The 14080-nt window shown below is 39.5% G+C and overlaps 1 protein-coding gene across 7 annotated transcripts in view; it reads left to right on the top strand.

Annotated features, from left to right (window-relative positions):
• The first annotated feature begins 3352 nt into the window (after positions 1-3352).
• ADAM23 (ADAM metallopeptidase domain 23) overlaps positions 3353-14080 on the top strand; it is a 65861-nt gene continuing 55133 nt past the window's right edge. For all 7 annotated transcript variants that reach the window (XM_066553892.1, XM_066553890.1, XM_066553893.1 and 4 more), the window contains exons 1-3: positions 3353-3521; positions 4559-4785; positions 13729-13805. In XM_066553892.1, coding sequence (XP_066409989.1) covers positions 3368-3521; positions 4559-4785; positions 13729-13805 — 458 coding nt within the window. In that variant the 5' untranslated portion in view covers positions 3353-3367. The remainder of the gene's footprint in view (positions 3522-4558; positions 4786-13728; positions 13806-14080) is intronic.

Genomic DNA, 14080 nt, shown 5'->3' with positions numbered 1-14080 from the left:
CAACAGAAATAGTCCTCTTCCTATTAAAACAAAAACCAGTTTTTCTCTGTGGGAATATCTAGGAATATTCTACTTGCTTATTTGATCCTCAAAAAAAAAATTAGATAAAAAACTACTGTTGAAATCTAGAAATTATGTTTGTTTTCTAGTAAGATACTGTCTTGTGCTCACTCAGAAAGATCAGTATTATTTAGGCTTTGTAAGTATTATTTAGGCTTTAAACCCATATTTTACATAAAGATTTTCCCAGGACAAGTGATATGGTGGCTTTTTTCAGGTGACATTAGAAAAGGCATTTGATTGTGTTAGAAGTTTGTTATCTTTATGGCTGGGTTAGCAGAGTCTGGACAAACATCTTCCACCTGAGTATCAATGTAAACAGCCAAGATTATAATCAGCAGTTTTGCATCCGAAGCCTTTTTTATTTGAATTGTGACACTACGAAATTTCATCCTGTGTGCTCACTGCCCCCCACCCTGAAAAAGGAGGAAGGAATTGGAAACCTCTGGGCAATCATCTGAAGTTGTGATGTAAGGTCTATTTAACCCCCTGATGGAAAGTATGTGTGTACCTTGCATGGTACACATTTGCTCCCCAGCCAGTCTTGAGGCTCCAGCTGTCAGCTGTTTCCTGTGTGCTTCTGACTTAGATGTTTCAATTTCTTTCACTGGATACAGATGCTGCAATGATACATGCTTCTGGTATTTTGTTTTCAGACATCTGCAGTGCAATATATCTGGGATTATTTCATAGTGTCTTTCAAAGTTGAAAGCATGTTAAAAAAAAAAACAAAAAAACAAAAAAACCCAAACAAAAAGCAGCTGTCATTTGTAGTAGGACACTTCATCTTGAGCTGATTATGCTCTGTGAACTGCATATGAGCATCTGAAGGTTTCTAGCAGGTTTATGAGGCACAGCTTGAGTTAGATGTCCATCAGGGCTTTGGAGACTAAGCATGCAAGCTTTAGATGGTTCTTCAGGTGATTGTTTCTGCTGGAGGCTTGTACATGAGTTAAAAAAACTTGAGAAAATCTTTGCCCTAGACCACCTTTGTACAAAAAGGAAATAATTTTCTACCCTCAAAATCTGGCTGGCAAATTCAGGACCAAATAGTTTCAGAGAGCAGGTGTTTCCAGTGTTCATTGTTGCTAGACTTGTTTCTTGTGTGTAATGAAAGTTTCTGGATTTTTTTTTTAAATTGCATGGTCATTCTACTCTTTTTCTCTTTGCTAGTAAATTATTTTCTAAAATTGTATTTATTTTAGATTTGAATGCATTGACATAACTGATCCTTTGTTCTGTTTATATGTTTATGGGGAGAAACATGAGCTGCTGTTGTTTGAAATATTCTAGTGATATCTAATGATGAGGAACAGCTGGGCTGGTGGGCTGCATGGAAAATGCCTGGAAATGTGAGATTTAAGGAAGATCATTTTATGTAGAAAATGGGTATAGCTTTCTCATTAGACCTAGACCACAGTGAAATCCTAACGCACATTTTATATTTTTTTTTCACCCCTGGCAATACATGGATCTGTCTTTTCAAAGTGTTTGTCTGCTGCTACACACCTAGATTTTGAGTTTCCACAAGCTGCATCTATTTAACTGGCATGATAATTCAGATTTAATTGCTTTAAAAACTAATAACACTACTGTTATGAAGTAGTCTGCATGGTAATGATCTGTAAAACTGCTTATACTTTTAAATTAACAATGATAATGAAGTCAGGCTGGAATGTAGAGAAATTATGTGAAACAGAACACTACCTATCTTTCTGGAAATCCATGTGGCATGCAGACTCAGTTTAGAAGGTATAAACTGACAAATAAAAAACTATATCCAGACCAAAAAAAAAAAAAAGGAAACATCTTTATTTCCTCAGCAGCAAGACTTGCACCAAAATAAAGCATATCTGTTCTTGGGTATTAGAAGTCTGCTGGGCAAAATGTTTGCTAAGAAATCCATATCTAAACCTGTCTCTGAACTCAGGTTTTCTGACTCCTGAAGTCACAGTATGAATACAAAACAGCAGATTCATCTTCTCATATCTCTTTGAAGTTATTTTTATCTTTGCAACTATTCTTCATCTTGGTGGTTCACCCCAGGCATGCTGGACTGGAACTATGAGAGATGCTATTCACTGCACAGAAATGCACCAGTCCTTGTGCTTGTGGTCCAGCCTGCCTGCTGCTGAGCACAGCACCGCAGAGTGGATTTACACCAGGTCAGAATCTGACCATGCACCTCCCTGCAGTCCTCCTCTTGGTTTATTGTGCACATATCCATTTTCTTTGTAATATCTGTGCACTTTTTTGGTAGCATTTGGTTCTCACCTCCATCCCCCTTCATTGCAGGGGTTAGTTAGCTGCAGTCAGTGAGGATGAGCGGGGCCCAGGGACCAAAGAGAACGCCGGGGGGGTGCAAGGAGCAGAGCTGTGAGATGGAGGCGTTGGGAGGGACGAGAGGGGGGAGCCTGAAGCTCCGCACAACACGTGGAGCAGGGGCTGCTCGTGCATCCCTCTGCAGTGGCTGGGGACTGCCTGCTCTGAAATGCCTCCACTTGCAGCGCTGCCCCTGCTCTCAGGAGAGCAAGGCTGCCCCAGCTGCTGGTCAATGGCTCCGGAGACGCCTCCGAACTTTGCTCAGGGCTGATGCATTTCAAAGCAATTTCACCCTGCGTGAAAGTTCTTTAAAACAGTTCCCAAACCCAGCTGTTTGCAGCTGTGCCCACGTCAGGGGACTGGTCTGAGCGCTACGCCTCGGGCAGCCGCGCACCCGCTCCCAGCTGCCGCTTCAGCCCGTTCGGCCGCGCCCCTCCGCTCCGGCCCGGAGCAGCTCTGCGCGCAGCTGGCGGCGGTCACCCCGCCGGCAGGCAGCACCTCACTCTCGGCTGCCCAGCGGGCGGCGGCACCCGCGACCGGCGGAGCGCGGGGGTGCCGGGGAAGCCGCGGTAGCCGCGTCCGGCCGGTGCCCGCGGGCAGCACATCGGACAGCGGCCGCTGCCCCGCCCGGCCCGGCCCGGCCCGGCCCGCCACGAGCGCGCGTGCGCGGGGCCGCGCGGCCGGGGGCGGGCGCGGAAGGTGCGCGCGCGCCGCCGCCCGCCCGCGCTGGCGCTGAGGTGTCGAGGCGGTGCCGGTGTGTCCCTCACGGCGGCGGCAGGAGCCGCACGGGCGGTGCCGCTGCAGGGACCCGCCCGCCCCCGCGCTGAGGTGCCGCTGTGTCCCTCGCGGCGGCGGCGGCAGGAGCCGCACGGGCGGTGCCGCTGCGGGGACCAGCCCGCGCCGCTCCGCCAGCGCCCCCCGGGCACAGCCCGCCGGCCGTGAGGGCTGTGCCGCGCTGCCCCCCCGCCCCGGGGCGCTATGAGCCATGAAGCCGCCCGGCAGCAACTCCCTGCGGCAGCCTGGCTGCGGCGGCCGCCGCCGCCCCGCGCTCCTGCCGCTCCTCGGCCGCCTCGTCTCGCTGCTCCTGCTCCTCCATGGCTCCTCTGTCCCCCGGGCCCGCGCGGCTGCAGCGGCCGCCGGTGGGTATGGCTGGGGTGCGGGTGCTTGAGGTGTCTGCGGCCCCTCGGCCGTCGTCCCCCGCGATAAACCCCGGCAACATCCATTTCCCTTCAACCATTCCTTCCTCCCTTCCCGCTCCCAGCTTTGTGTACGTGTCTGTGTCGGCGTGTGTAACCCGGGGCTCAGTTAAGGTTTCGCTGGCTTGCTTGCTTTCACAAAGGAGAGGGACGTGCGGTGCCGGTGCTGCAGTGTGTTAGGGATGCTGCCCGTGAGGGATGCGACACAAAAAGCTCCGGTGGGCTTTGGATGTGTCACGGTGCATGTGGACGGCGATCCGCTAATTTGTCTGCTTGGGGTCGGGTTTTCGGGTGTGCTTTGTTGTTTATTTGCGCTTGGTTGTCTATAGGTGACATGTGGAATGCTCTGAATGCAGTCTGTTTGTGCATCATGTTATTATTGTTGGTACATTGCCGTTACCTTGTAATATTGTTGTGTTGTTACATCGCGTTGATTGACTGTCTTGAAATTTTAATGAAGAAAGATACCGGATTTCTTTTCAAAGGCTGCTACTGAAGTAAAGGGCTCTTGTCAAAGTTAAAAGAAGTAGAAATCAATTACCTTTACATAATAGGAAGTTTAGCATTCAGTGCACATGGACTCTGAATTCAGTGTATGTTAGCAACACTGGGAGTATTCTTAGCTTTTTGTACATTTTTTTTTTTTTGGTGAAAGAATTTAGCTATGCAAGAGGAGGTAGGGGGTAACTACATATCCATTAAGTTGAGGATTTTTTCCTCCTGAAGGTTGAGAAGTATTAAAATATTTATAATCTATGCATATGAAAATGTAGATTAATGCAATTAAATAAATAATGTTCTTTCTGAAACCATTTTATATGCAAAAAATGAATCAAATCTAGCTCAGTGAGTAAGCTATCTTTTTGTTTGCTTGAGTAATTAGTAAAATGTTAGAAAACTGCAAGGAAATATGTAGCTTTTTCATGGAAATAAACACATTCTGCCATGGAATTTATGGCTGGCATATCTTTCTTCCCCAGGCCTGCACTGGAATGAAACAGCAAGTGGTATAGAGGAAGTACTGGCAGACGAAGAGAGTACATTTCAACAGAGTAACAGCAGTAACAGCAAAAATAACAGCTACAGCAATGCAATCCAGAAAGAAATCACACTGCCTTCAAGACTAATCTATTACATCAACAGAGACTCTGAGACCCCTTACCATATCCTGGATACCAGGGCAAGGCACCAGCAGAAACATGACAAGGTAGGGTAAAAAGAGGCTCATCTGCAGAATTTTCAAAACTGTGATATGTGACGTGAAACTGTGTTTGTTTTGGTCTGTAGATATTCAAGCCTTAATGGTGGTCCCTACCACAATTTTTAGAAATTAAGGGAGTACATGTAATTAAACAAGAATGTAATTTCCCTTGTGTTAACTTAAAGATAATTATTTTGAATTCCAGAACGGTTCAGAAACTGAACTGTAGATAAAACAAATGAGAATTATGTGAGGTTGACTTGACTAATCAGCATAGATTCTGGTTTCTTCACTTTTGATACACAGCCATCAACAAAATGTTTCTTCCAAAATAGCTCTAGACTGCAGAAGTACCTGCATAGGGAGCTTCTTTGGAATCCTAAACTTGCAGCATAAATTACTTAGCTTTGAGTGTGCCATGCACTACCTAATAAATGCAACATTCATTTCCTGCCACTGCATGGCCAGTGAAGACCACTGTAAATGTTACTATTTTTTGTCAAACAGTACCTGCGTTCTTCATGTTTTATGGCAAGATCTAGTATTACATTTTGTATGGATGCACCTAGTAAGTTGTTTGGGTTTTTTTTCCTCCTGAAATTATATGGAATTGAACAAACTTTGGTTTTGGGAATAACTTTGTAAAGAAATAAACCTGTCTAAACAATATCACCCTTTAAAGGGTACCTTTAGTACCCTTTAAATTAATTTTGTCCCATTTTTATAAATCTTAATTAGAAAAATTAATTTCTTCCTACAGGGTAAAAGGTAAAGTGAAGGTAAAGATGGTTTGAATATAAAGAGGTAGGGAAGAGACAACAGAGCAAGTCAGTGTGTATGATATTACTGAAGGACTCAGCTATAATGGAGTTCCCACCCATTGAAATTTTAGACCGTGAATTTAATACGTGTTGTATGTCCTTATGCTGATATTGATTATGTGCCATTTCAGATGTGGAATTAATAATAAGGCACTGAATAATCTTTAAAAAAAAAGGTTGAGGTACCTGTATAATTTTTATTTTTTAATAGGAAGAAAGGTTGCTTCCTAGCTTATTGAACATGGATACTGGTGTGTGCCTTTGGATGCATCTCAATACATGAATATGTTATGGTTGGCACAGAAAAGCTTTTTGTTGGAAACTGGAGCTACTTAAGAGAACACTACATTCACAACTAATATTCTTTCAAGTGACTCCACTCTTTTAAATACCAAGGTCTTGCTGTTCCCCTCTTGGGAAGAAAGGGATTTAAAAGTGCTTGCAGACTTGCTTTTGGGAATAATGCTTCTTCCATGTTGCTGTATGTTGGTTTGAAATCCACTGGGGACAATGTCTACCAATCTCTGTGCTTACCCAGCACTGCCCACGAGAACGTTGCTGTTCCTTCCTATGCCCTACCTTGTATCTTCGTGTTGGAGTAAAGCTTTGCAGAAATCAGTGCTGACAGAATTGGTATTGATTTCCTTGGGCATGCTTGCTGCTGACTGTTGTGTAAAGTGGATCTTCTTTCTATGCACTGTGTCCCTTTTAAGCACAGGGAATGCTAATGCTGCAGTTTTTCCCACAGAAGGGTTCCTCAGTCCTGGGCCTTCACGGAGAGTGACATTATATTGACTTCATTCTTCTGGCATGAAATTTCGATTGTTTTGTATTTATTGTTTATGTTTAATTGAAGGAAAGAGTTGATTATGTTCATTGTCTAGATGGAGTTTTGTATGTCTTGCTTCTGGTCATTGTACCTGACGCCTTCACCCCCAGCTTGCATCTTGTGCATTTCCTTGGTATTATATTGTCTTGGTATCATATTATATTATATGATCTTCTCTGTAGAGCATTAATCGGGGCAGGGGGAAGTCTGGATGTTGTAAAAAGAAAACCCAAACAACAACCCATAAACAAAACAATGCAATTGATTATGAAAGATACCCAGGGGTTGGCTTTGACTTAGTGGGGGCATTCTTTTCAATACTGGCTTTTATCCTTCCCAAAATTAAAAGATATATATGGTAATAAAGATATATATGAGGTATATAAGGTATTTTTGGTAATATAAAGGTATATGTGGTAATATAAAGGTATATAAGATATATATGGTAATAAATCCTACCTGTGAGATTTTGATGTCTCTTATTGGTAATTAAGAGAAGTAGTTAGGTAAATAACAATTAAATAACAAAATATAGTTAGGTAAAGAAAGACATCTGTATTTAGGATTTTTTTTAATAACGTGAAAAAAGTTAAGACAGCCTTCTATATGTATAGAGTGGAAAATTTTGAGGAAAAAATGTTTTTGTTGTTCTTTCACTGTTCTTGGGACTATACATTTTAACCTCTATTTTCTTGTCAACCTTAATATGCCATTTATAGGCATATGATGTGGAAACAGTCCCTAATTATTGATAATATTCAGTAGACTCCTTTCTGTGGAACTTCTCTACAGTGGTCAGAATAATGTAATATGGCAAGTTTGTGGGATTAGGCCTGAATGCCTCAGAAATGCTGAGTCACTATAAGGAGAGGATGAGACTAGAAGAAATTATGTGCATATGGGAAGAAAGAGATTGGAGAAGTTGGAGAAATATAATTATGTAAAATTGTTTAAAATATTTTTTAAAAATCATGTCCCAAAAGTAAGGGTCTGCAATGTTCTTCATGAAATGTTGGTAGAAATTAAACACTGGAAACAGTGTAGCAGAGAATAAAACCCCCATAAATAATAAGTTACTTTCTTAGTACTGATTTCCCCTTTTGGTGAAATGTCATCATATTGAGAAGGCGTTTGTCATCAAGACCCTCTCGCATTCCTCCTTCTTGGAATAAGCTTTTTATCACTGCTAAAAGAAAGAAATGTTCACCACAGTTTTGACAGAGTGATCTATCTCCAAGGGGGCAGAGTTTGAGTATATACTTTATTTTATCTTGTGCTCTTAAAAAAGCAGATTTTAAATACTTGATGCTTGAAAACTCTGAATTCTGTGTACCTGTTTCCTCATAGTCAAATTAAGAGTAGCTGGTTTTGAGTTCTTCTGAAGTTATTTTTAGTGCAAAATGCTCAAAAATTAACATCTATTTATAAAAACACACTGAAGAAACTCACAGGAATCCATAAAATTGATGAAGAGGTCTGAGTCACCTGTGGTCTTTTTAAGCTTCTGCAGGTGGATGTAGTATTTTGAAGGAACTGTTAATCTCTTTATTGAACTGGATGACTGCTTTGGTTCATTTTCACAGGCTACATGCACAAGATTTTAGGAGCTAGCTGGAAGACTGCATGGGGCACAGCTTGTCACAATAAGCTAGGAGCAAGTCCTTACAGTGGCCAGCAGAAGGAAAAATCCTGCAATGTAAGGTGTTTGAAGATAATAGGATTGCTGGAGAAACAGAGCCCAGGGCAACCTTAGCAAATTTTGAGTGGAAAATAACTCAAACTGGATTCATATGGAGGCTGACTGTATCTGCTGGAGAGTTTTCTGAATCAGAAGTTTTCAGGAGCTGTAAAGGAGCCATCTCTTCATGCATAATTATAAGCTGTTAATGTGATTTTTGGGAAGGAGAGAGGTGTTAGGAAAGCTGTTTTGCAGATCCTAAAGAGGAAAAAATAAGGAAGAGTACTTTTGACTATGACGATGTTCCCCCTTCCCTAAAAAAGTTTGATTTATTTTGAGCTATTTTTCATGGGGTGGAACTCCAGGTGTTTCTGATCAGGTCAGGTGTTTGTCATTTACATAAAGAACATACTCCTGCCAGGTGGATGCAATAATTTTTGCTATGTTGCCTTGCTTTAAAGGTTGGGATACAGTGCTGTCTCAGTCCTCTATGTAATTTTTGTATGCAGCATATGAAAGTTGAGCAGGAAAACATCCTTAAGATGAAGGAAAACAACTCTTTTCTATTTAAAAGGAAGCAGTATTGAAAGAAAAGCAGGTTTGTTTTTTTTGTTGTTGTTGTTGTTGAAGAATCTTTGTGGTATTTTAGCTGGCTTTGTCTTTTCTTTCTTTTTCCCTGTGGTGCAGCTTCAGTTTGCACTACTTGTAAATGGAAGATTGTGTGTACTTTTTTTTTTCTATTCTATATTGAATTTATAGTAATGCAAAAGGCTTATCTTGACTCTGTGTCTTCAGTAGTTACTAACAGGAGGATTGAAATTGGTCTTCCAGTCTTTTGTTTCTCCAAGTAGATTTTCCTTATGCCAACTTCAGCTAGATTTAGATCTTTGTTTCTTAGCTGAAATGCAGGTAATGTTATTTCTAGAACTTAAGTTCTTTTTTTTAAATGTATTTCTGGATTCTTTCATGAGCTTCACACAACAACCTATGAAAGGTTTAATTTCCTAAGTTTTAGGTAGCACAAAACTTGTACTTGCTATGCCTTGTTCTGAAATAGAAATACATGAAGTTTATAGGATTTCTAGCATTTGCAGGACGCTGAGTACTGCAGGAAAGTGGCCCAAGAGAGGGATGCACTACTTTGTAGAGTCTTACCAAAAAATCCTCAAGGGGGATATGGCTTTGAAGGCCGGTGTAACTACGGAAGGGTATCTAAGTATTGCCATGGTGGGAGAGAAGGGTGAGTTCTGTCCTCTGGGGTTTAGATACACAACAGTAGCATTGCTTCCAGGGGTCTTTTTTCACATGCCCATGACTGTTCTTTCAAAGAACAGTCTTCGAGGCTTGGGGTTCAAGTGCATCAAAGTAACTCCTCTATTGTTAAAGTCCAGAGACAAATCATCAACAAGAGATTTTCTGAAATGCTGTATGTTTTAAACATCAGTTTTCACGTGCTGCTGGGACATTTATGTATTCTGTTTCAGTATGAAATGCTTTATTTCCAGGGAGTAGTGGAGGGTTGTTTTGGTGGATGTGCCACACAGTGGAATGTAACCAAATGCTAGAAGAGGGAATGGTTTCTGTATGGGGTCTGAGGATAGGCCAACAAGCTGAGAGCCGGATTAGGAGCTAATGTGTAGTAAGTCATGTTGACTTGTGACAAAACTAAGGCTATTATTAGAATGGAGGTCTAGAGCAAAAAACTGTTTTGATGGTGTAAATTCCATCTAAATCTGACTTGCATTTCTATTTCCATAATGAGAATGATGAAACCTCTTGCTCAGCTTCTAAACTCAGAGAGGTAGCTTTTGGCCATTATTTTAGTCAGCAGAATTGTATGAAAAAATAGATTTCTAAAAGCAGTGAGCTTGTCCTTTGGAGATGGTATCTGCATGAATATAGCAAAAGACTCATAGCTACCATTAGTCAGTTAAATAAGGCTGTTACTTTTGTTCAAAGGCTTGTGACAGAAAGTATTTTTGAAGGGATAACACATTATTGCATTGGGCATAGTTTTACTGTGAAGAAAGTAAAACTTATATAGTAGTTTATTTTTGGTGATGATGATTATAAATTTCCTAAAAGTCTGAAAAAAGTGAATTATCAACAAAGGATGCCCACATATGATAATGAAAACAATGAAAGGATTCAAGTTGTGACGTAGATCAGTAGAACTGAGAGTCCTGTTACAGCCATTTTTATATTGAAAAATTCTGTAACCTAATGACTGATTTGAAAGAAACTGGAGTTCTTTACACATACGGATTTTTAGCTTGGAAAAAACCCTGAGAGCTACTACTTTGCATAAGCATCTATAGCACTCTTAGAATGTCCCTAGTATGAAAAATCTCTTATTACAATGACTATACCAGTAATTTGAACTCCCAGAATAGGGGAAAAAAAAGGTCTTTTGGGTATGAGGACAGGAAGAATTTGAGAGACTCAGACCTTTCTTCAACCCGCATTGCTATACATCATCAGTAAGTCTTTGCTGAAGAAAAACTTTATATAATTTTGGAGCTTTGCCATTGGAATAGGCTATAGCTGTCAAAGCAGGAACCTCTGCAGAGGTTTTTAGATGATAAGCAAACACAGACAAAGGAACTTGGTCTCCTCTTTGTGTAAATAAAGAATACTTATGCATGCGTGAGCATTTGCATGTGCGCAAGCCATACGAGAGGATGATGTTTAATATTTTTCCTGCAAAAATATCTATATTCAAAATATGTGCTGATTGACATTATATTCTTGTTTGAATTTATATTTCTATGCCAATGAGAAGAACACTACTTCAGATTATTCTTCGGGTATTTGTATTACACTGTAGTTGATGACAGAATACAGTGAAATTATAAGGTGGATAACAGAATTGCAGATACTTTTCTGAAATACTTCCTCCTATCATTGTGGTACATGATGCTTGTAATGCTTAAAACACCTGATTATAATTTGCTTTCTAGGCTAACTTATTGCAGGAAAATAATGTTTCAGGATAGGATATTTAGTCTCATTACCTTCAGCTGGTTTATGGCTTTTGGGAGTGGTTATTTATAGTTAAACTGAATTAAGAGAATCTGTATTTGCTGTAGCAGCAGTGTATTGCATTCACCTGACTTCAAAACAGTGCTTTTGCTAAACTGCAGGGATTTAAAATCTTTTTGTAAGCCATGGTTTCAGCTGAGTTTGGTGGAGAACATGCCCTGCTGCAGGTCATCAAATTAGTGTCAGCTGCTTTGCAGCAATTGCTTTTGTGTACAGGCTGCATCTGCTAGTGAGTCACACTAATAGATAGCAAGTAGTGTTTTTATACACGGAAATATTTTCAGAAATAGCAATGCTGCTATATGTAATTCTACAAGATAAAGGGGTTTTATGATATTGCAGACCAGGAATAAAAACTACTTTTAATACTTTGAAATTGCAGAAAGATAAAGAATAGATGGTTCATGGCTTAGAAGCTTGAAGGGTGATACACAGATAGCATTGAACAGTCTTGGCTGGACAACAGGAAAGCTGTAGCAGGTCAGACTAGTCATCCATCTAGCTGTCACTGAAATCAGTAGCTGATGCCTAGGGAGAGACTTCTCATGTTTCAGAATTATCTTAATGGAATAGTTCATGCTCTTGTAAATTTTGCAGATATTTAATGTTGAAATGTTGTTTGTGGCATATATATGAGGACACATCTTTTTGGGTAAATGTTACATGTGGAGGAGATTCAAAGCAGTAGCTTTTGTATCTCTTAAGTGGAATCCTTATGGCACAAAAGTAATTGCAGCCCTTTTCCTGTAACAAATTCTCATGCTTTAAAAAAAAAACATGTGTGTTTTGAAAACATAATAAGGTTTTTGTCATGAACAGGTTCTTGGAAAGCTCCTTGTGCTACTTGTTCCTTTATTTCATTTGTAAAAAAAAAAGTGGATTTGGGGTTGAAAAGCCTTTCCTACTAGGCATGTATTTAACCTGACATTTCCTCTTTTTTTTTTTTATTTTTATGAATATGCCAGCACAGTCTTTCTGAGCATGCCACCTGTTTGTGTTTATACTTAAACTGTTTTGCTCTGCTGATTCAGAGCAGCTGTAAACTTAGATCTGCCAGGCCAGTGTTAGAAAATTGGTGAACTGGTGAGACAACAATATACATTGACCAAAAAATAGAACAGAGAGAAAGCTTAGTAGTGGTTTGCTTCTATGTGATTTTAGATATCAGCTAGGAATATTATTTCTTTAATTCACGTTTAGAGTAATTGTATTTTTTAATGAAGAAAAACAGCCTTTAGCTAAGATTGTTTAATGGCATTAAAAGGTATTTAAAATTTTTGTACATGACTTTTGTTTTTAAAAAAGAAGCTTAACAACAAAGCTCTGTGACCCTATTGAAAGGGAAATTATAATTCTGGCAGCAAAGAATGATAAAGTATTAAAGGAAATGTCACAGCTGATTTCAGTCGCAATAGCAATTTAAAAAAAATATATTGAAGAATTTTCTGAAAGATGATTAATAACTTTGCTGAGAAGGAAGATTAAAATCAGTGCTACTTTGTGTAGTGCAAGAATGGAAGAGAAACATAAAAAACTTATCCTTTGTGGAGAAATTTCCAAAAGAGAACAGAACTAACCGTAAAAGCAACCTTCATACTATTTAAGTTATGCTGTAAACTAGCTAGAATTTGATATATTTTCTGTGACATACCTGAGGGTTAATTGTGGTGTTTAATAAAAAATAGGGGTTTTTTTGTCTTTTGACTAATGGGCTTAGACATAATATTCCAGCTTTGTGTAATTATTTATACTGTATCAAATTAGTGTATAAGTAAGCATGATTTTATTAGAATATTATCAGGAAAGATACTGTGAAATTCAGATCTAATCTCTTCAACCCTGCCGGGACAGCTCTTCACAAAAAGAAATTCTTGGATCATCTCTTATCATTTCCCCATTTTTCTAGAAAACATAAGCATGTTTTAAACGTCTTTGGCTACAGTTATTACAGTGTAGAGAAAAATAAAGAATACAATTTATCTGACAAGAACTGAATATCCTGAAGTTAAACTTAACTCCCTATGCAAGACAAGCTAATGTTGATCTGTTGTGTGTTGACCAGCATCAGTATTCTTTATACTGATTTAGTTACAGTGCCAAGTACAAAGCCATTAATTGTGAAGGGATTACATTGAAGGAGTTTTTCGTAATATGTAATAGGAGCCTTGCCGTGATTTTCATATTTGAAAGTGTGTATTACAAATGCTTTAATTATTTCAGCCTTTTAAAGGGAATGATTGCAATAACTAAATTAAAAGAACAGTATACTACATTGCTTATGTTACACAGCCATCTGCTTATGGCAAAATATAGACATTTCTGTGAAACTTTTTTTTTCTTTACTTTTTGTGAGGGATGAGTATGTATTTCAAAGTACACTTTTCAGGTACCGTTTGCTTCCCTCTAAAAAGGAAAATCCTTTCGAATGAGAATTTGGTACAAGGGCAAAAGTTTTCATATGCCCATGAGATTCATCAAAATAAGCATATTTTCCATAACTTTGTTTTTCACAGTCACATTTGTTGTGTATTATCTAAATCTCAGTGAATATTTTGACAACTGTGTGTTTCTGTTTACAGGCTGTACATCTGGCCCAGGCAAGTTTCCAGATTGAGGCCTTTGGCTCTAAATTCATCCTTGACCTCACACTGAATAAGTAAGTGCATGATTTGAGGTTGCTTTCACTCCTGCTCTTATTATCATCTTGTGGTACAAGGTCAGGGCATGTAACATTCCAAGATCTGTTGAAAAAAGATGCTGTTATCAAAGTTTATGAATACAAAACAACATTTAACATTTTTTATGTAATTATCAGTAATGCTTGCTGACACCCATAAAGTAGATAACCTTAAAATTTTATTGTTCATGGTAAAATAAATTGTGATAGATGGAGAAATTCTAGTACTGGTAGTGTTTGCAAAGTGTGGATTT

This window comes from Molothrus aeneus, chromosome 7 (genome assembly GCF_037042795.1).
Source record: "Molothrus aeneus isolate 106 chromosome 7, BPBGC_Maene_1.0, whole genome shotgun sequence".
In the NCBI taxonomy this organism is placed as follows: Eukaryota; Metazoa; Chordata; class Aves; order Passeriformes; family Icteridae; genus Molothrus; species Molothrus aeneus.
Note: the sequence above shows the minus strand (reverse complement) of the source record. Positions and strands in the feature narration are given on the sequence as shown.